The sequence below is a fragment of the Mytilus galloprovincialis genome, chromosome 12, assembly GCF_965363235.1.
Source record: "Mytilus galloprovincialis chromosome 12, xbMytGall1.hap1.1, whole genome shotgun sequence".
Lineage (NCBI taxonomy): Eukaryota > Metazoa > Mollusca > Bivalvia > Mytilida > Mytilidae > Mytilus > Mytilus galloprovincialis.
Window position 1 is genome coordinate 27,586,832 of NC_134849.1, and position 21,171 is coordinate 27,608,002.

General features: G+C 31.6%; 1 protein-coding gene across 3 annotated transcripts; it reads left to right on the forward strand.

The window, feature by feature from the left end:
• Positions 1 to 1,583: 1,583 nt before the first annotated feature.
• LOC143055172 (uncharacterized) lies at positions 1,584 to 21,171 on the forward strand. Of its 3 annotated transcripts, XM_076228310.1 has the most exons (8): positions 1,588 to 1,835; positions 4,289 to 4,388; positions 5,418 to 5,570; positions 8,623 to 8,667; positions 9,432 to 9,490; positions 13,086 to 13,451; positions 15,693 to 15,926; positions 16,829 to 21,171. In XM_076228310.1, the coding sequence occupies exons 1-8, from the start codon at positions 1,698 to 1,700 to the stop codon at positions 17,015 to 17,017; spliced, it is 1,284 nt and encodes a 427-aa protein (XP_076084425.1). In that variant the 5' UTR covers positions 1,588 to 1,697; the 3' UTR covers positions 17,018 to 21,171. The 3 variants fall into 3 exon arrangements, with proteins under 3 accessions (XP_076084427.1, XP_076084425.1, XP_076084426.1); XM_076228312.1 differs by lacking the exon at positions 15,693 to 15,926 and having other exon boundaries at positions 1,584 to 1,835; XM_076228311.1 differs by lacking the exon at positions 1,588 to 1,835 and having other exon boundaries at positions 3,617 to 4,388.

Below are 21,171 nucleotides of genomic sequence, written 5' to 3' on the forward strand. Positions count from 1 at the left end.
GGTGTAATTGCCAATGAGACAACTCTTCACAAGAGACCAAATGACACAGAAATTAACAACTATAATAGGTCACCGTACGACCTTTAACAATGATCAAAGCCCATACCGCAATGTTTTTGTATGTGCAATACACAGTACAAAGACGACAAATTTTATCAGTGTTTCGGCTGTTTTCTGTTCTTTAGTCAGGTTGTTGTCTCTTTGACACATTCCCAATTTCCATTCTCAGATTAAGTAAACAAAAATTTCCCTCTATGATATATATAAAAAAGAAGATTTGGTGTAATTGCCAATGAGACAACTCTAAACAAGAGACCAAATGACACAGAAATTAACAACTATAGGTAACCGTACGGCCTTCAACAATGAGCAAAGCCCATACCGCATAGTCAGCTATAAAAGGCCCCGAAATAACAAATGTAAAACAATTCAAAGGAGAAAACTAACGGCCAAATTAATGTACAAATAAATGAACGAAAAACAAATACATGTAACACAGCAACAAACGACAACCACTGAATTACAGGCTCCTGACTTGGGACAGGCACATACATACATAATGTGGCGGGGTTAAACATGTTAGCGGGATCCCAACCCTCCCCCTAACCTGGGACAGTGGTGAAACAGTACAACATAAGAACGAAAGAACATGACACAGAAATTACCAATTATAGGTCACCGTACGCGTACGGTACAAAACCAATACCGCATAGTCAGCTATAAAAGGCCCTAAATGACAAATGTAACACAATGAACAAAACATAAATATGTAACACAACAACAAACGACAACCACTGAATTACAGGCTCCTGACTTAGGACAGGCACATACATACATTATGTGGCGGGGTTAAACATGTTAGCGGGATCCCAACCCTCCCCCTAACCTTGGACAGTGGTGTAACAGTACAACATATAGGAACGAACTATAAAAATCAGTTGAAAAAGGCTTAACACATCAGATGGATAGAAATACATCTAACAAAAACAGAGTGGCTCAGCACTTATACATCCCAACAACAAAAAGACTATTGGGGAATATTGTCCCTTGTACACTCACAAGCTCGTGCAATAATATTAAATTCTACTCCGGACAATTCCCCAATATTCATACAATAACCCTACATAATATAGGATTCGTTTTCTGAGACAAGTGCCTGTGCCGCCATATATACATGTCTGGATCACAGGGGCCGGTAACATACTGTTTGAAAAAAAAATGTTTACACTGATATGTAATAATACGTATTATTATACTTTACTATAGTAACCACTATAATAAAATAACCTTCACAAATAACCCCTCTTTCCCGCGGGTAACTGCGCATAGGCAGAATAACTGTTAGGGAATATGCACGTTGTCAAAATAACCCCATATTTCCCGCGGGCAACTGCGCGTATGCAAAATAACTGTGTGGGAATGAGCGCGTAGGCAAAATAACTCATTTGGTGGCAATTTGCACGACGTCTTTCAAATAACAACTTAACGTTCAGTTCAGTATAATAATATAGTTATGGCCTTTATAAAAGTTAATATCCAAAATTATTAAATCTCGAAAAAGATTATTTTCCCTCGGTCCTACGGACCTCGAGGAAAATAACTCTTTTCTCGATTTAATAATTTTGGATATTAAAACTTTTGATGAAGGCCATAATTGTATATTATTACATATCAGTGTAATTTTTTTTTCAAACAGTATGTTACCGGCCCCTATGATATGGATCATGTGGATGATCGTACCTGGGGACAGTCAATACAGATCGTTTCATTCCCCTTTCACCGAATATTCCTCTGTGAGTTCCATCAAATGCGCTACAGTAGATATGTATAATCAGGTATATTTTAGTTACTATAAAAATAACAAAATAAATAACATATGTATATAAATTGAATATCCGAATATTTTGTTTTGTGAAGGAGGGCGCACAAGAGAATATATATATATATATATATATAGTAGTATGATTTCTGTCTTTGGGGGCCACGGGGGGTAACTTCGATTTTATTTGGTAGGAGTGTGCCATTTTTGCCATTAAAAACTGTACCCATTCTTATATAGCATACACTGAAATTGGGAAAAAACGAATGTAAGGAAAAAAAATCACAGGAAAAAAGTCACATACAAAAAAATCAGGGATAAAAAGTCAGAGGAAAAAAAGTCACAACTTTATTTTGAGATATTTTGTCTGCTTTTTCTTACAAAACTTATTTTATTTAAATTTCTTTTTGATTTTATTAATAAATAAGATGTTGTTCAACTTTGTATTCTTTTGTAAAGGGAAAAATTATCTTAAACTGAATAATTATAGCTCTTTATCATTTAAGCATTGTGATAAAGATTGAACTGAATTTTCTGCAATATAAACACTTGAAACTGCTTGAGAGAGGGAATTTATTTGCATCCCAAAAAATACAGAATAAGAAAAAAAGAATCACATGTAAAGAGAATAAATAATAATACATTGTGGCCTTTACATGTAGATGATTTCCAACCTTTTGAAATGAAGAAATACAAAAATTCTATTTCAATCTTTAAACAAAACTTATACACATGTAGACAACTTCAATGGGAAAAAAAACAATTCACCTGTACAGGTAAAGTACTGATGCAGGATAACATTTACACACCTTTTAAATAAATAGATAAAAAATAATGAAACTGATTAGCTTGACCACCAGTCCATGGTTTATGACCCCAATAAATGGCCAACATCCCAGGTTTTATGACCCCTCAAATAAATGGTCACCATTTGATGCGACTATAGCAGATGTTGACCATATACTAAGAGTTTGTTCCAGGTTGTACTCTGGGTTGTACTGTAAGAGGGAGGTAGGGGGTCTCAAGAATTTTTTGGGATGAGTTTTTTATTTTCACTTTTTGCGTGGTGGTTTATTTTTTGTGCACACGACCATTTATTTTCAACCTCATTTAAAACTAATTCCCCTCTTGTCATGCCAGATTATTTTTTTCCTGACAATTGGGCTCAAGTTATTAGGGCCCCGCCACAGGCGGGTCGCCCTATAGTGATCAGTCCGTCTGTCCGTCGTACCGTCCGTCCGTCCGTCCGTCCGTCCGTCCATAACAAAATCTTGTCCGCTCCATATCTTGAAAACCGTTATTTTTTCAAAGTTTATACTTCACATTTATATTGACCAACACCAGAGGGTGTGTCATAATGTATGTTCAACTTTGTAGGTCAAAGGTCAAGGACAAAAACTTAGGTTTTAGTATAGAACCCCATGTCCTATGGGAAAGATCCTGTCCGCTCCATATCTCAAGAACTGTTATGATTTCAAAATTATACTTCACATGTATATTGACCAATACCAGAGAGTGTGTCATAATGTATGTTCAACTGTGTAGGTCAAAGGTCAAGGTCAAATACTTAGGTTTTGGTATAGAACCCCATGTCCTATGGGAAAGATCCTGTCCGCTCCATATCTTGAGAACCATTATGATTTCAAAGTTTATACTTAACATGTATATTAACCAACACAAGAGTTGTGTCATAATGTTTGTTCAAATTTGTAGGTCAACGGTCAAGGTCAAAAATTTAGATTTTATTATGGAACCCCATGACCTATGGGAAAGATCCTGTCCGCTGCATACCTTGAGAACCATTAGGATAAGTTTGTACTTGACATGTTTATTAAGCAACAATTTTGTAGGTCAAAGGTCAAGGTAAAACACTTACAGTTGGGAATCCCATGTCCTATGGTAAAGATTGTGTCTGTTATTGACAGCGGGCCCACAGTGATGGCTCCCAATGGCCATCTCACTGATATCTAGTTATTTTCAGCTTTTTTCAGGACAAGTTATTTATTATTCAAAATCCTCCTGGCCCTCAACATGGTCGTCCCCTTAAATAGTGTTTGAAGGTAGAATTTGCTAGATATTTTAATTTTTCTAATTTTGCCTTTTATAAAGAACTTCTAATATGAAGCCTACATACTTTTAAGCATTTTATCAAATTACTTTGAACTCATTTTCAACTTAGTAAAAAAGCTTGAAAAGTTGTATCCCTGTGTTTAAAAGTAATAAAAACTTTTTAAATGCATTTTTAGCTCACCTAGCCTAAAAGGCCATGTGAGCTTATGCCATCACTTGGCGTCGTCTGTCATCCGTTGTCCGTCGTCGTAAACTATTTCAAAGATCTTGGATCTTCTCTGAATCGCATTTATCCATACTCATAGTTGACTAAAGACTATATTATCATACAAAAATCACGTTTCTATACATAGAAGTCCATACATAAAGTATACCTGAGTTTGATTGCATTTTTTTAAGGACACAGAGAAGACAAAAATACCGTTAAAGATTTTTACGCATGACAGGAGGATAAGAAAAGGTGTATTTGCCTCTTCATTTGCAGATATGGTCAATAAATGTAAGTTTATACTGCTATGGTTTGAATTTGAATAGTAATAATAAACAAAACAAGAAGCTGGACATCCAGGGTGATGTATTGCCATCAACTTTGTCCTCTGTCCAACTGTCTCATCTGTTGCAAATTTTCCTTTAAAGAATTCTTCTTTTGTGAAACCTCTGAGTCCATTAAAAATACCTAAATGTAAAAATGCCCTACCCTACTAGTGAGGCTACCTAGCTAGAAAATAGCTGCCTACTCAAAATCTTTTATTGTCCTGATGTGAAAAAGTACACAATGCTTATTACCATCAAACACAGATCAGGTTCGAAATTGGAGAGTGTCACTTTAACTGTTACTGAGTTATGCCCCTTTTTAACATAAAAATTGCTAAATCTGTGGTTTCCAATCTCTAACGTTCTGTAGTTTGCCTCAACCAAATATTATGAAACTTACATACAATGCTTATTACCATAATACACAGATCAAGTAGTGCCACTTCTATCGTTCTTGGGTTATACCCACTTATAAACATAAAAATAGCTATAACTTTTAAGTTTCCGATCTCTAACTTAAGTTTGCTTCAATCAAATATTATGAAACTTATACACAATACTCATTATCATAACACACAGATAAACACACTGATAAAGTTCCAAATATGTGAGTGTCAAATTTACTGGTTGGTTAGTTATGCCCCTTTATAAACATAAAAAAAACAAAAACAAATATATTTACATGTGGGGGCATCTGTGGCCAATGGACACATTCTTCCATTTTTTACAACTCTGTTAGAAAGAAAAAGGACACAATATATATAAAGATTGTCTTAAATTCTAATGAAACAATTATCAAAATCCATCTAGGATAAAGATTGTTCATGAAGTAAGTAAATTGGTAGGAGCAACACAGGTCCTGTAGCAGTCTGTCAAAATTAAATTACTAAATATTAAATGAGCATGTCATTTGTTTAATTTTTGGAATTGGGATCATTTGCTGTAATTTACATAATATAATCACATTTATATGAATAAAGTCATTTCTTTTTAGGTAAGGAAAAGTTTACTATTGCAGAGGGCAACCATATAACATTTGTTCTAAATGAAGATGGTGTGGAAATAGATGACGAATTTTTTTCAACTCTCACACCAAACACAATCCTCATGATTTTGAACGAGGGTGAAACATGGAACAAGCAGTTTGGTATGATTTTTAAGCTTTGTTGTAAATTTGCATCAAGATGGTTAAAAGGTTCAAAATGGATGTTATAATTGCTTCCAATGTGCTTAATTATAGCATGGAGTTGTTGTAAAGATGAACAAACACTAAAAGCATCCAATTCTTTATTTTGTACGACCATAAACAAATGTCCTTAGCATTGTTTATAGACTTAGGGGATAACATTATTGTATTGTATTTTAACATCAATTCTCTATAAGAATCAACCAACAGGTGGCCACCAAAAAAAATTGAGAAAACTTGAAAATGTATTTTTCCATGCAATATAGTTGTGTTATCACTAGAAATAAAGAAGAAAATTTGATTCTATCATGATTTCTTTGTTGTTGCTAGGGACAAATTTTACCTTAGCAACCAGCTAAAAAATTTTACTCAAAACTGATATTCTAAATATGGTCAAACTATTTTTTAATTGCAATTAAGGTTAAAAACAGATAATCAGTGATGAACAACATGGTATTATTCGTAATAAAACATACAGATACTTTGATATTTGTGAAATCTTAACTAAGTATACATGACACAAAGTCAGGTCTAAACCGATAAGTTTAATTTGGCCAAAAATGGGCATGTTTTGACCCTTAAATATTTTTTTGCAGAAATGTAGACCATAAAGGACTTTAACTTCATTTGGAATCACCTTTTATTTACACATTTATTTAGAAAAATATTGCTAAAAAAGGTATCACAACCCCCCTTTTTCACACAAACATGATGTTATTATTAACACACTGTTTCACAGAGATCTGTAATTCACCAAATATTACTTCATGCTACTAACATTAATGAATTAATGGTTTAATTGTTGCATTAGTATGGGACTCTGGCCTAAGACAATGATATATTGCTAAATTTTAAAGGGCAGGCGGGCCAATGGTCGCCCTTAAAAGACCAGTATGTCCATCCTTGCCTATGTCCATAACACATCATGTCCACACGTATAATTACAAATTTTATCGTTGCATATATATTTATTTCCACTAGAAAATGTTTTTTAATGTATGTACAACTCTGTGGATCAAAGGTGAAGGTCTAAAACTTCGATCAGATAAGAAGAATGAAACTAAATTACTGCATTTATGTTGCGATTAAACGTCGAGGGTTTTCATTAATGTCCATTTTCAGATTTTTAGTTTATTACCGTTATTTGTAAACATAAAATTTGTAATCAATTCTAATAGGTATTGATTGCGTTTTTAAGAATGTGATAGGGGGTAACCTGGTATATCCAGCTTAAAAATGAGCCCCAAATACCCTATGTTACAATTAAACTTTGGGGTATTTAAAAAATTTCAAGTTTTAAGCAATTTTGGTTAAAAAATATACTTTTACCTCCAAAATAACAAAAAATGACTACCAAGATTAGTGTAGCAATTTTAGTATATATATGATAGTGGGCAATTTCAGCTGTAAAATGAGCCAAAAAAACATTATGTTGCAATTAAACTTAGAGGAATTTCATAAATTTCCGGTTTTCAGCGATTTTGGGTGAAAAACCAGACTTTTACCCCAAAAATAACCAAAATAAAAGACAACTTGGCTAAATGGGGATTTTTACTATGTGATAGTAGGCACTGCCATCTTAAAAAAAAGCCCAAAATACATTATGTTGCCATTTTTTCTTTGTTCGGTCAGCTTTGGCATAAATTGACAGGACAGAAAGGATTGTTTTTGCCTGTAGGGCGTTATTAATAAGCACCATGTAGTTGGTTTCAGGGGTATTTACCCAAAAAAATGTTTTGGTGAATTTGATAAGAAAACAACCTTTTCTTCATTTTTCATAATGATATTTGAGGGGAATTCTGCATTTGCAGTTAATCCCATATTCAAAATTATCAAAATTATCAAAATTCAACTATTTCTTCAGTTAGAAAAATATAGAGAACGGGCCTTAAATCTTATAATTAGACAGAAAATTTTATCAAATATGGTTTTAAGGATATATTACACCAATATTATCCACAACCCAACTTCTGTCGAGGAATTTCTTGTTTGTTTTAATTGTCTGATTTTATTCCTCAAATAGGTCAATTACTAGAATATATGCAAAAATACCTTTGAAACCAAGGAAAGTCTTGTTACCATGGCAACGAGACCACAGGGATGAAAATTTTGGTCAGATTCATGACCTTATTTATGGTTGAATACTTTAATTTGAACCCAAAAAGTATAATAATGAAAAAAAAAATGTGGCCAACATTTTTCATATTTGGGTGATTCTTACAGAGAATTATAAGATGTTTAAAAGCTCTGACAGCATCAATTGGGATTGGGAGTTTACTGGCAACATGTTAGCAGAGACATCCCCAATTGATGCCGTCGAGCATTAAAATACAATATTGTTATCTCCATTCTAATGAAACTGACAGAAATTAGCAATGTTAAATCAAACACTAAAAACTGTCAAATGCCGTCTGCACTTGCGTGACGTTTTCATAGCATCAATTTGACACTTTCTCATAATCTTTATTTTTTTTGGGTGGGGGGGGGCAGCATGACATTAATGTTGGACGATATAATACGTTAAAGACCCCTGCATATACAGGTATATGTTTAAAAAACTGTTTTATCCTTATGCTACAATTAAAGCTTGTCCATATTTCATAACTTCAACAGATGTGTTGCACCAATAATCTGTCAGACTTAATTGAGCTGTGAGAATGTTGTGATTGTCAACTGTGTCACCACACAGATATATATATAGATAGATAATAAGATAGAGTGGATAAGTTTATTCTCTAAAACCAAATAACAATTAAAGGAACAGAGAGGTACATACTGACTTTGTGGGAGTCTAAGCAGACAAAATTTTAATTAATATTTATTTTAAGCATTAAAAATGCAACTTTGTACTGATTGATTGAGAAACTCAGTTCATAACTGAAAATGTGTTAAATGTCATTACTGAAGTTGCCAGCTCCTGGGTACAGTTCTTGAAACTAAAAAGATAAAAAAACAAAACACGAACATCTTTGTCCTAAAACACAGTTGATGGGAAACATTCAATTTATTGTAGAATCCAGTGGTAGAGAGCAAGACACATCAGCACCAGGCATGGAAGGTTAGTGAAATATTTTTATACCCCCGCTTAAGGAGTTATTGCCCTTTAAAGAGAATTTTACACAATTTTGTCATCATGTTTGCTAACATTTAAAAATCTTCTGCTCTGAAACAACTTGGCTAAATACTTTGAAACTTTAACTGAATTTTCCTTAGGTTATTGAGTTTATGAACTATATCTGAAGTTTTGCTCATCGACAAACATGGCTGCCATGTCTAAAAAAAGAATATAAGGGTCAAATGCAGTTTTTGTGGCTTGTTAATGATTTAACATGTTTAAGGGAAATTATGCAGTTTTTGGTTATTGTCTAGAATATTGTTATAGATAAAGATATAAACATCAAATATAATCATGATAAAATATTTAAGCAAAAAATTACAGGTGAGCGACTCAGGCTCTTGAGAGCCTCTTGTTTCTTAAAATCCTAAAATATTTCAACAAAGAACCAATTGTAGTGCATTTGAATTAAAAATGTCAAAATATTGACCATTTTGAGCTGCTTTTTGGTTTACAAAATATGTCATTTTTTGCAAATATGGTCATTTTAAAAGCCACTATATATTTTGAGAATACTTTTTAGCTCACATCTCCAAAAGAACATGTGATTCTGATGCATGTGGTTGAAATTATTAGTGTGCACCATGATCCGCAGAATTTTATTTATTCATTAAAAGAAGAGATGCTCCAACTAAAGTAACTGTTATACTTAGTTATTGTGATTTGTAATTAATCACATTTTTAACTCCATTTCGTTTCTATTTCAGTGTCTACCTCAAAAATAATGGGTTTCATTGAACAAGCCAGAGCTTCAAAAAGAAAATGTGTAAGTTCTACTATATACTTCCGTCTGTCAGTCCTGTTCTTGTAATAAGGACATACTATGTAGATGTGCATATTGACAGCAAATTATGATCAAATTTTATTTCTATGAGTTATGCCCCCTTGAACCTTTTACCTCAATATACTACAGTCTGTCAGTCCTGTAATTGTCATCGTAACTCTTCTGAAACTACAATACAGAATTTCATGAACCTTTGTAGATAATAATAAGGACTTACTATGTAGATGTGCATATCGACAGGAAATTATGATTCATTTTTTTTATGATTATGCCCCTTTGAACTTATTGGCTTCAATATACTAGCTACTGCAACAGTTTGTCATGGCAACTTTTCATGAAACCACACAACCGAATTTTATGAAATTTTGTATATAATAAGGACATACTATGTAGGTGTACATATCGACAGAAAAAACAAAGTTTTGTGGAGTATATAGAAATAATTCTGTACAACCGTCCTCCCTTCTGCCTGTCCGTCTGTCTATCTGCCTGTCTATCTGTCTGTCTGTCTGTCTGTCTGTCTGTCTGTCTGTCTGTCTGTCTGTCTGTCTATATTTCGTAAACGGATGGACCAATATTGATGAAACTTTACACAGTTGTAGTACACAATGTAACAATGTGCTTAAAGTAAAAAATTTCTGGTCGAAATTGTTTTAAGGGAGATAATTAAATTAACTTTGTTTTTATATAGCCATAAATGGCAACAGGTCTTTTAAGCGCAACTACTCCTTAACAGATCTATCAATATTGAAATAACTTTACACTGTTGTTGTATACAACCTGAAGATGTGCATGAAAGAAGATATTTCTTGTCAGATGTTTACAAGGGAGATAATTGCGATTTCTTAGTTTAAATTTCACAGTATTTGGCAATAGGTCTTGTAAGCACAACTCCTCCTAAATAGCTGTAGCAATATTAATGACACTTTACACAGTTGAATACATGACCAGAGAATATGCATAAAGGAAGATTTTCTTTGTCTGAAGTATTTAAAGGGAGATAATTGAACTTACTTTATATAGATGTAGTTATATTTATTTCCACACACTACTTAAAATATGCAAAGATAGATTACTCTAATCATTATTAATTTTAAATGTTCTGTCAGTTTAATATAGCTATATGTAAATGTATGCATATTCCCTTTATTTAAAGTCATTAATAGTAGTGACACATTCATTGTGTGTCAGAAATCAATGATGTATTAATTATTTAATCTCAATCCAAATTCAGAGCTGTATCAAGCTTGAATATAGTGTAGTAAATATGCAATAATGGCATGGGGAGTATCCTTAGTGAGTTGACTAACAGTTTTATGCAATACCCGGGTACTCTCATAATGCATAATACTTTCCACACTCATCTGTGTCCACTCTTGTTTTTCTATGAGTTATGACCCTTTGAACTTAGAGTTTTGGCCTAAATATACAACTGCAACAATTTGTAAGTGCAACTCCTCTGAAACCACATAACAGAATTTCATGAAACTTTGAAGTTAATGTGGACATGATATGTTAATGTGCATATCCAGAAAAATTTTATCAGTTGACTTTTGTAGAGTTGTGAGGCTTAGTACTTAGGATTCTTGTGAGATTTTGTTTTTCCAGTTACAATGTAGGCTTGCTTTAAATTATAAATAATATAATGCCTTTGTAAAAAATCTTTCTTCTTTTTACATGATTGTTGATTGAATGTTTCATAAATGTTAATACACATTTTTATCCGGATTGTTGAGGAAAATAACGTTATTGATTTTGGGATGTAAGGCATGTGGTAAGGCTGGTTGCAGTGAAATGTTGTCCGTGCATTTACTCATAAACTGTTCAACCAAGTCTTTTGAATTTTAATATGTTGTTACTGACATAATGGAGGTAAAGTTCAATTATGACGATTTTGCTTTTACCGTTAAGGATCGAGTTACAGTTCTTGAAATATTGAAAAAATGGCGTTTCCTGTTGTGTGTGTGTGTGCATTAACTCTTGAACTGTTCAACCAATGTTTATCTAATTTTAATATGTTGTTACTGATGACTAAATTGAGGTCAAGTTTGATATTGGTGATTGTAACTTTTACCATTTAGGAGTTTTGGTCCTTGTGATATTGATAATTGCCAGGACACAAATACATGTAAAAAATCTGGTTTAGCTGTCATTCTGATAGCTCTTGTTAAGTATAAATTTGCCAGATAAACATTTACCATTACTTTACACAAAACAAAGCTTAAGTACTAAAATTCTGTTAGACTGATATATTTTCCATTTATACTGAGTAAGGTAAGAATGGACAGTATATTGTTAACTCTTCTGCTTTTTAGCTCACTTGACTAAAAGCCAGTGTGAGCTTTTGCCATCATTTAGATTAGAAAAAAAATAGTATTCTCTATAACCACTGAGCCAAATGTTTTGAAACTTTAAAGTGATGATCTTTTTCATATCCTTTGCAAAATTTCCTAATTTCAATTCTGTAAAAAAAAAAAGCAATTGGTCACAAGGGCTAAAAGTAGAACATTGAGGTAAACTTAAGTTTTTTGCTTATAGCTCAATAAAACTGAATCGGATATAGTAAATCTGGCCTAGGTAAAAATGATTGGAAATTGAAGATCGGTCTACTTTGAAATTTTCAGAAAAATCGTATACTAAATGTTTGAGTTATTGTCCCTTTTAAAAATTTAAATTTTGACAAATGTTTGAAGTGTTTTTCTATTATCTGGAAAACCATAGAAGATAGATGAAAGCTATGAAATGCAAAAATGACCAGAAGGATACAATCTATCAACCCACTATCTTTCCTACAAATCAGACAACCCATTTAAGAGTTATTGCTCTTGAAATCACATTATTTGAGGCTTTTGGCTTTTATGTCCAAATCTATGGAAGATACATGAAATGTATGATCAACACAAAATTATCTGAAGGAAAAATTTATTTCCCTGCTTCATAATAGAACAATCTGTCAACCCCTTCAGGAGTTGTGCCTCTTGAAATGACATTTTCGTTTAGGTTTTTGGCTTTTATCGCCAAATCCATAGCAGATGAAAGATTGGATATTAAAACAAAAATGATAAGTTGGACAAAATTTTTCTACCTGCCAAATTGGAATTTAACAGTGACTGGCCCTGAACAGCCCTGAAAATAATGTTCAGTTTATCTTAAAAGGTGACATAAGAGCAAATTTACTTCGGATTACCCCCCAGTAGATGTAAAACCTATATCCCATATGTAGTAATGTCACATCATAAGCAGGTAAAAAATCTCTTAATAGTGTCAGTTAGTATTTATCTGAACTAAGTATCTGCACCTTTTGTCAGTATGAATAAGATGGACTAGTTTTACTCTGTTTGTTTTGGTATGAGATTAAAATTTGATAAAGCTAAATTCATGGTATGCCAGATTGCTTGTACTAAATCTACAATTTCTTTCCTGATGGTGTAATGTCCTGTAGCGTAATTATTGGCGGCATCTTCTTTTCCTGTAACCAGTTGCTCTGGGTGGAAAAGTTGACGGTAGGTACCAGTACGAACTGTGCAATGTTCATAATTTAACTTTTCAAACTGTTGTATTATCTATATTGTTTCAGACCAATTTACCAGGAACATCTGCACAGAAACTGCCAAAACCAGATATAGTTAAACTAGGTATCGGTTGGCAGCATTATTCCTATAACACTTCATCTTATCACCAAGTAAGAAGCTCCCGAAATAAGCAGATTCCATCACATGATATCAACCTGGCATATAATAAAGACTACGAAGAAACTCTTCAATGTTTACAAGACATTTTTTTCAAAAATGGCAGAAACTTTAAAGGCAGAATTAGTGAAATGGAGTTGAGGATTGGTAATAGTGCAGGGAGAGAAATCAGTAGGGATGGGTTCACTGCAAAACAATATTTTGAAAGTTGTCAGACACAAAAGAAACGAATCTACTTATTGACAAAAATCAAGGTAAAAAATATATAATTGTCCATCTTTTTAACAGGAATACAACATTGAATTATCACTTAACCATAATCAACGAGTGTTCAGTTTTATAGCAGTATTTGTAATTTTAATTTGCTGCAGAATATTGTCATAGACACATTTCAGAAAATTTATGACAATGTGATTACTACACTAGTTATTGTAAATACAAAATTTAATTATTATGAGCTCACTTCTTGATTCCAAAAACATCTATTTGTAGCTCACCTGAATAAAGATCAGGGTGAGCTGTTGCATGATCATTTGCTTTCAGATTCTGTCCGTGGTAAACTTTACTTTAAAGGTCTTCTTTTCTGAAACCACTTAAGAGATTGCTTTCAAACTCAATACACATCATCTTTAGGTTGGTGTATACTAATTTTGGTAAATTGATTACCACCAACTGTCATCTGACCTTGACCTGATTTCATGGTTCAGTGGTTAAAGTTAATTTTTTGTGTTTTGGTTATTTTTTTCAAATACTGTATGCAATATGTCAACTATTTGTAGTGTAATAATATTTTACAATGTACATGTCAGTCTGGCATATTTTATGTGACCTTGACCTCATTTTATTGTTCATTGCTCAATGTTAAGTTGGTTTTTTTTGTGTCTGTTTTTTTAATACTATAGGCAATAGGTCAACTATATTTGGTGTATGGAATGATTGTAAGGTTTATATGTGTGTCTGGCAATTATCATCTCACCATGACTTCATTTCATGGTTCCTTGGTCAATCTTAAATTTTTCTGGTTATGTTAGTTTCTAAGATACTAAATGCAAAAGGTTAATTATATTTATAGCATGTAAAGTGTTGTAAGGTGCACATGTCTGCCTTGCAGGGTTCATCTGACCTTGGCCTCATTTTCATGGTTTATTGATCAAAGATAAGTTTTCCTGGTAAAGTTAAAATTGTTTCTTGGATGTGAAAAAGTTCAACTATATTTCAAGCATATTTGGTGTATGGACTATGATTGTAGGGTGTATATGTATTTCAAATTTGGTTTATCTGACCTTGACCTCAATTTCTTGGATCATATTTAGTTAATGTGATAGTATATATTTAGGACTATCAACATAATATCAATTAGTAGTAAAGAAGGCAAGACATTTCAGCGTGTGCACTCTTATAACAATTTCCCAAATTTTCGAAATGATTTTGGGAATATCATGACATCTGGTAGAGTAAGAGCCATAATTTTCATTGCAAATTGTTAAGCTAATCATGATTTACAAAGTGATTTAAATGTCAGATTTCTTTTTATTTAAGAAATCTTATTAGGGACTGACTTGATATCTAAATATTTCAAGGCTTGTCACTACTTTTGAGATACACAAAATATATTGCATTGATCATAACATTCTAAACATCCTATCCATGAACATATCCATAAATTTATCAATGAAATGTATGCTCAGATATTCCAGTTACAAAATGATGTTAAACTTGTCAAAAAAATTACATAACTTGTGCAGTTATGCTTAAATATTGATGAATCAGCTGCATTTTTCTCAATCTAAATAATTGAACTAGTGGTATTGAAAAAAAAATCATTTAATCAATAGGCATTTGTATACTTTATGCAAGCAATGTTTGCTGTAAATAAGATGAATATAACTTCCTATTTGTCAAAAAATAACTAGTGTGGCCAAAAGTATTCATCATTTTCAATTTTCACTATCTTTTTCATATATAAAACCATGTTTTTTTAAAAATCTGTTTCAAAGTAATTTCTGCACAGCAATAAACACATTCAATTCATTTCAAGAAATTTATAACAAACATATAGAAGAAAGTTAATGCATATTGTTATCTACTTTTTATCAAGTATCTTCCCTGAAACCATGGAAAACAATATGAAACCAAATTAATCCACAATCACTCCTGCTATACTGGATTTTCCTATCTGAGAGAAGATGTGCTGCATGATTATCCTAAATATGTGTAAAACTCTCAATTTTTATGACTGTAAACTAAGCTATAAGTATACAGATATAACAAATGAATCATGATCATGACAATAAGAGTGAAAAGGCTATGTTTCTTTCATAAAACAAGTAACCACTGAATTACATTTTTTTTTATAAGTTACAGGAAATTAAATTTTTTGGTAAACAAATAATTTGTTGAGAGAAAAATCAAGAATATTTGTTTTCAAACATTTTTTTTTTTTTAAATGTTTATAAAGGAGCGACTTATTTGTGTATCTTTCACTTTTCCCATAGGCTCAGCACATAACAAGTCTAGATTTTTCTATTACTTCTGATTCTGAGGAATCATTGCCAGATCTTGGTTCCCAGTTTACAGAAAACCTACTTTCATCTACCCTGCCTACAGTAACATGTTCCACTCCTTCGAATTCTGCACCACAGTTCACAGCACATGTAACCTCACCTGCAACATCCACACCTATTTCTCAGACAAGCTCTAATATTCTTGTTCATGCAGGTACACCAACAGTAAGTATTTGTTACAATCACAAGAATAAATTCAATGTTTGTATGTTCTGCATCATTGCATGTTGCTTGGTGTTTTTATAGGCCTGTCTTAGACGGAACATATTATGGTATACCGTTGTTCATCATTTAATTTCATATTATGTGTTTTGGATTAATGGGACTTTATCGGACTATAGCTCAAATTCCTTTTAACCTTATATTTCCTCACATTATAATAACACAACATTAGGAATTACAGAAGAAAGCTCCCTTTTGATTTAGAAAAAGCAATTGCCGTGTTGTTTCAGAGTAATTAGAATTTTTAACAATTTGAATTCAGGCAATTTTCCCCATTTTTCACACTTTCTGTAGTGTTTCTAAATTTCCTGATTTCCTTGAAACTTTACATTACTGTTGGGATTGATATAATGAAGCTCCCTTTTGATTTTTTATTATTTATTTGTTGTTCTGGAGTTACAGGACTTAAACAATGTGAATTAAAGGAAATTATTAATGCTGTCTTTTCCAATTTCTATATGCGCAATACAGGTGTATCATGCACTGTAGGCACAGCTGTTTATTTTATTTACCTTATCATATGTAGTTATACACAAAAATAACATGTGTTTCTGTATTCTGTTTTGGTAATAGAAGATACATTTTGGTTGAATGCATTAGAAATGAACAGATAAGGGGAAATAACTCTGTAATTTCAACTTATTTGCTGTCCTTCTAACCAATTTTATAACTTATTTAATTATTATTACCAGACACTTCCAAACAAAAGACTTAACATTTCTAACTCAGGAGGTTATTTACTATAAAATAGTATACTTTTTTTTCATCATGTCTCAATTTTTGAATTATTTGCCTGATTCTTCATAGACTGGCACTTAACATCATTTTTAATCTTATCTTAACAGGTAACCATGCAACTACCTAATACGGCGAGAAAATGTATCATATGTGCTGATCGGGAAATTGATGCCGTCATACAGCCATGTTTCCACAGCCTGTGTCTGGTATGTGGACTACAGATACAAGAACATGGCAGGAAATGCCCAATATGCAGAGGCAACATTGAAAATGTCCGCTCAATATTTTATTGTTAAATTCTAGATATTGGACACAAAACAATGTTTTTGAGAAATAATAATATGTAGTTTAAAGAGACCGGTCAAATTTCTCAAGGCATGGGACCGGTGCAAATTAGCATGGGACATGGACTTTTTAAAAGCAAAATTTCAATGGGACCAAGATTTTTTTCATCTAAGATCTGCATGGGACATTGACTTTTCTTTTATTAAATCAAATTAAAAAAAGTTCTGACTGTAAACTATGTATAATCGACTGCACAGCCACAAGGTTAAGGATAGTTCCACATATTTCTTTGCAAGGAAATGATAATCATGAAAACTCTCCCAATAAAATTCCTGTCTGGTTGAATTTTCAGTTTGCACAAAATTCAGATAGTAATTTTTTTTTAATTTTATAACTTTTTCAAATCAGTTTGGAATTCCATTTAACTTGACAGCTATAATCCCAATTATATACTGTCAAAGTAATTTGGTATTTGGTTTATTGCTGTCAAATCTATTATCATGTTTTAAGAAATAGTAAAAAAAACTTCAATTTTCAGTTCGGATTAAATACAGATGGTCACCTTTAAAAATATCCACAACTTTGTCAAATCAACTTTAATTGTCATAAAACTTGCTTTTTTTGTATATTATATACTGTTCTTACAAATTACAAAGTTATTTGGAATTTGGTTTATTGCTGTCAAACCTATAATGTTTTAAGAAATAGGTAAAAAAAAGCTATAATTTTCAGTTCGGATTAAATACAGATGGTCACCTTTAAAAATTTCCATAACTATTTCAAATCAACACTGATCGTCTTAAAACTTGATACTGTTCTTACAAATTACAAAGTTATTTGCTTACATACTGTCAAATCTACAATATTGTAATAAATAGTTAAAAAAGCAAAAATATTAACTTCAAGTACCAACTAAATATAGATGTCACCTTTAAATATTTTTATAACTTTTTTAAATCAACTTTGATTTTCAACAAGCTTTACAGTTATTTTTTTTTTATATGCTGTTCTTACAATTTACAAAGTTATTTAATATTTGGTTAACTTAATTACTGTCAAACCTATAATGCTTTAATAAATAGTTAAAAAAGCTAAAAAAAAGTACTGACTAAACACAAATGGTCACCTTTAAAAAATTCCATAACTTTGTCAAATTAAATTTGACTTTCATAAAATTTGATTGTTATCTTAATTATATACTGTTCTTACAAATTATAAAGTTATTTAGTATTTGGTTAATTACTGTCAAAACTATAAGGCTTTAATAAATAGCTAAAAAAGCTTAAATTTTCATTACAGACTAAATACAGATGGTCACCTTTAAAAAATCAATAACTTTGTCAAATCAACTTTGATTTTCATTAAACTTGAAAGTTATCTTTATCATATACTGTTCTTACAAGTAACAAAGTTATTTAATATTTGTTTAATTACTGTCAAACCTATAATGTTTTAATAAATAGTTAAAAATCTAAAACAAAATTAGTATGGACTAAATACAGATGGTCACCTGTAAAAAAATCCATAACTTTGTCAAATCAACTTTGATTTTCATAAACTTGATTATTATCTTAATTATATACTGTTCTTACAAATAACAAAGTTATTTAGTATTTTGTCAAATACTGTCAAACCTATAAGGTTTTAATAAATGGTTAAGAAAAGCAACAATTTTCAATACAGACTAAATACAGATGGTCACCTTAAAGAATTTCTATAACTTTTTCAAATAAAACTTGACATCAATGTTTTAATTGATAGATTAAAAAAAAGGTACAGTTTTCAGTTCAGACTTTATAATTCAGATTGTTACCTTTAAAAATTTCTATAACTTTTTAAAATTAACTTGGAGTTTCATTAATCCTTACAAAATATGAAGTTACTTAACCTGTTAAACATGGCTGTCTTAAACAATTTTGCAACACATTTTAACAGCACTGTCATCACATCACATGTCAGTTTTATTTGAATGATGTATGCTGTCTGGAGCAAAAGACATCTTTGATATACTTTATGAATTAACATGGGACATTAAGTTTTTTTGTTGCAAAAAAGAATGGGACATCAACATTTTTTCATCTGTATAACCATGGGACTTCAACTTTTATTATAGCTCATTTTAATTTTGCACCAGTCCCATGCCTTGAGAAATTTTTACCAGTCCATAACTTCAAATTTGATTGTCATATTTTTCCTCATACCAAATACAAAGGCCTTTGTATTCATTTTAAACAAAACACCTTTAAACTTATTTTGTTGATTTTAAAAGGCTTCTTATTTGTATATGATTAATTTCTAGGTAATTTATCTAGTATAACATATCAGGAGATATTCTTTATTAATATCTTAGTCTCCCAAACAAAGTTTGATGACTTATTGTTTTTGCCCATAAAATGTTAGACTAATATGTCTAGGGGAGCTTCGTTTGTGTATTGGGGTCTATTTAGGGGTATTTCGAGGGGCCAAAAGATGGGTCCTTGTCTGTCAGGTATTTTAGCTCTCCTGGCCCAAAGGGCCATGTGAGCTTATGCCATCACTTGGCGTCAGTCGTCGTCCGTCGTGGTCCATCGTTGTCTGTGGTCGTCAGTTGTAAACTATTTCAAAGATCTTCTCCTGTGAAACTACTGGGCCAAATACTTCCAACTTTAATTGAATGTTCCTTGGAGTATCTAGTTAATTAATTGTATCCGAAGTTTTGATCCATGAACAAACATGGCCGCCATGGCTAAAAATAGAACATAGGGGTCAAATGCAGTTTTTGGCTTATATCTCAAAAACTTAAGCATTTAGAGCAAATTTGTCATAGGGTATAAATGTTCAATAGGTCCAGATCTATCAGCCCTGAAATTTTCAGAATAATCAAACAACCCATTGTTGGGTTGCTGCCACTTTTAATAATTGGTCATTTTAATGAAATTTTGCAGTTTTTGGTCATTATCTTGAATATTATTGAAGATAAAGATAAACTGTAACAGCAAAAATGTTCAGCAAAGTAAAATCTACCAAAAAGTAATTTGACCAAAATTGTCAATTGACCCCTGAAGGAGTTGTTGCCCTTTAAAGACAATTTTACACAATTTGTTCATCTTATTTGTGAACATTTTAAAATCATCTTCTCTGAAACTACTGGGCCAAATGCTTCCAAACTTAAAATGAATGTTCCTTAGAGTATCTAGTTTATAAATTATATCCGAAATTTTGATCTTTCTACAAACATGGCCGCTATGGCTAAAAATAAAACATAGGGGTCAAATGCAGTTTTTTGCTTAAAATTGAAGAAAATATGAAAGATACAAACTGTTATGTGTCAATTTTAAGCACTCATTGATATATATTGAAATTCAAAAATAATCATTGATGAAAGATTTAAGCCAAAATTTACAGGTGAGCGATAGGCTCTTGAGAGCCTCTTGTTATTAGTTGTTTTAAGAATATTAATGATATTTAACTAATTCATTTGCACAACATATTCACTGACTGTTTATTTTGACATGTCACTTTCATCTAAATTTCATTTTTCATCAGATTCATTATATATGTACCTCTTCGATTTTGGACTTTTTTCACATAACTTTTTAAACTAATACATTATATTTTGCATAATTATTAGATAGCATAATGCTATTTACCAATATTAAACCATCCTTATCTATATTTCACACATGGTTATGTTTCAAATATTAGTTTGAACTTGTAAGACCCAATAAAATGTCTGAACAGTTATCAAAAATTTATTTAAAGCTGTGTATCATAACAACCACACATTTTGGTTTAATGAATGTTTTGTTCCTGATGAGCATAAGACAATTAGATTGACAGTTGGTATATATAAAATTAAAATCTAAAACAATTGTACACTAGGTTTTGATATCTACCAATATTCATGTCAAGTTTCTATTTGTAAGTTAATGTTATTGCTCCTCAAGCAGTCTCTGAATGAAAAAATGTTTTAAAATGTTTAGGGGATCATTTCTGGTTTCTTTTTTAAATTAGAAGTTTATTCATGTATTGAAAGACATTTTTGCAATATTTTATATTGTTCTCTGTTAATGCTTTGACTTTTTTGAGTTTTTAAAAGAAAAACTCCCCTTAGTGCAAGGAGAAATTGTCATTTATTTTATTGTTTTGAGACCACGATAATAAAGATATTATTTGTGTAATTTTA

Excerpts from the sequence above, each read along its gene's own strand:
- LOC143055172 (XM_076228310.1), top strand. The coding sequence starts at position 1,698 with ATGTTACCGGCCCCTATGATATGGATCATGTGGATGATCGTACCTGGG. Across the intron at positions 1,836-4,288 it reads CAGTAGATATGTATAATCAG|GACACAGAGAAGACAAAAAT; the intron begins GTATATTTTAGT and ends CATTTTTTTAAG. Across the intron at positions 9,491-13,085 it reads GAGCTTCAAAAAGAAAATGT|ACCAATTTACCAGGAACATC; the intron begins GTAAGTTCTACT and ends ATATTGTTTCAG.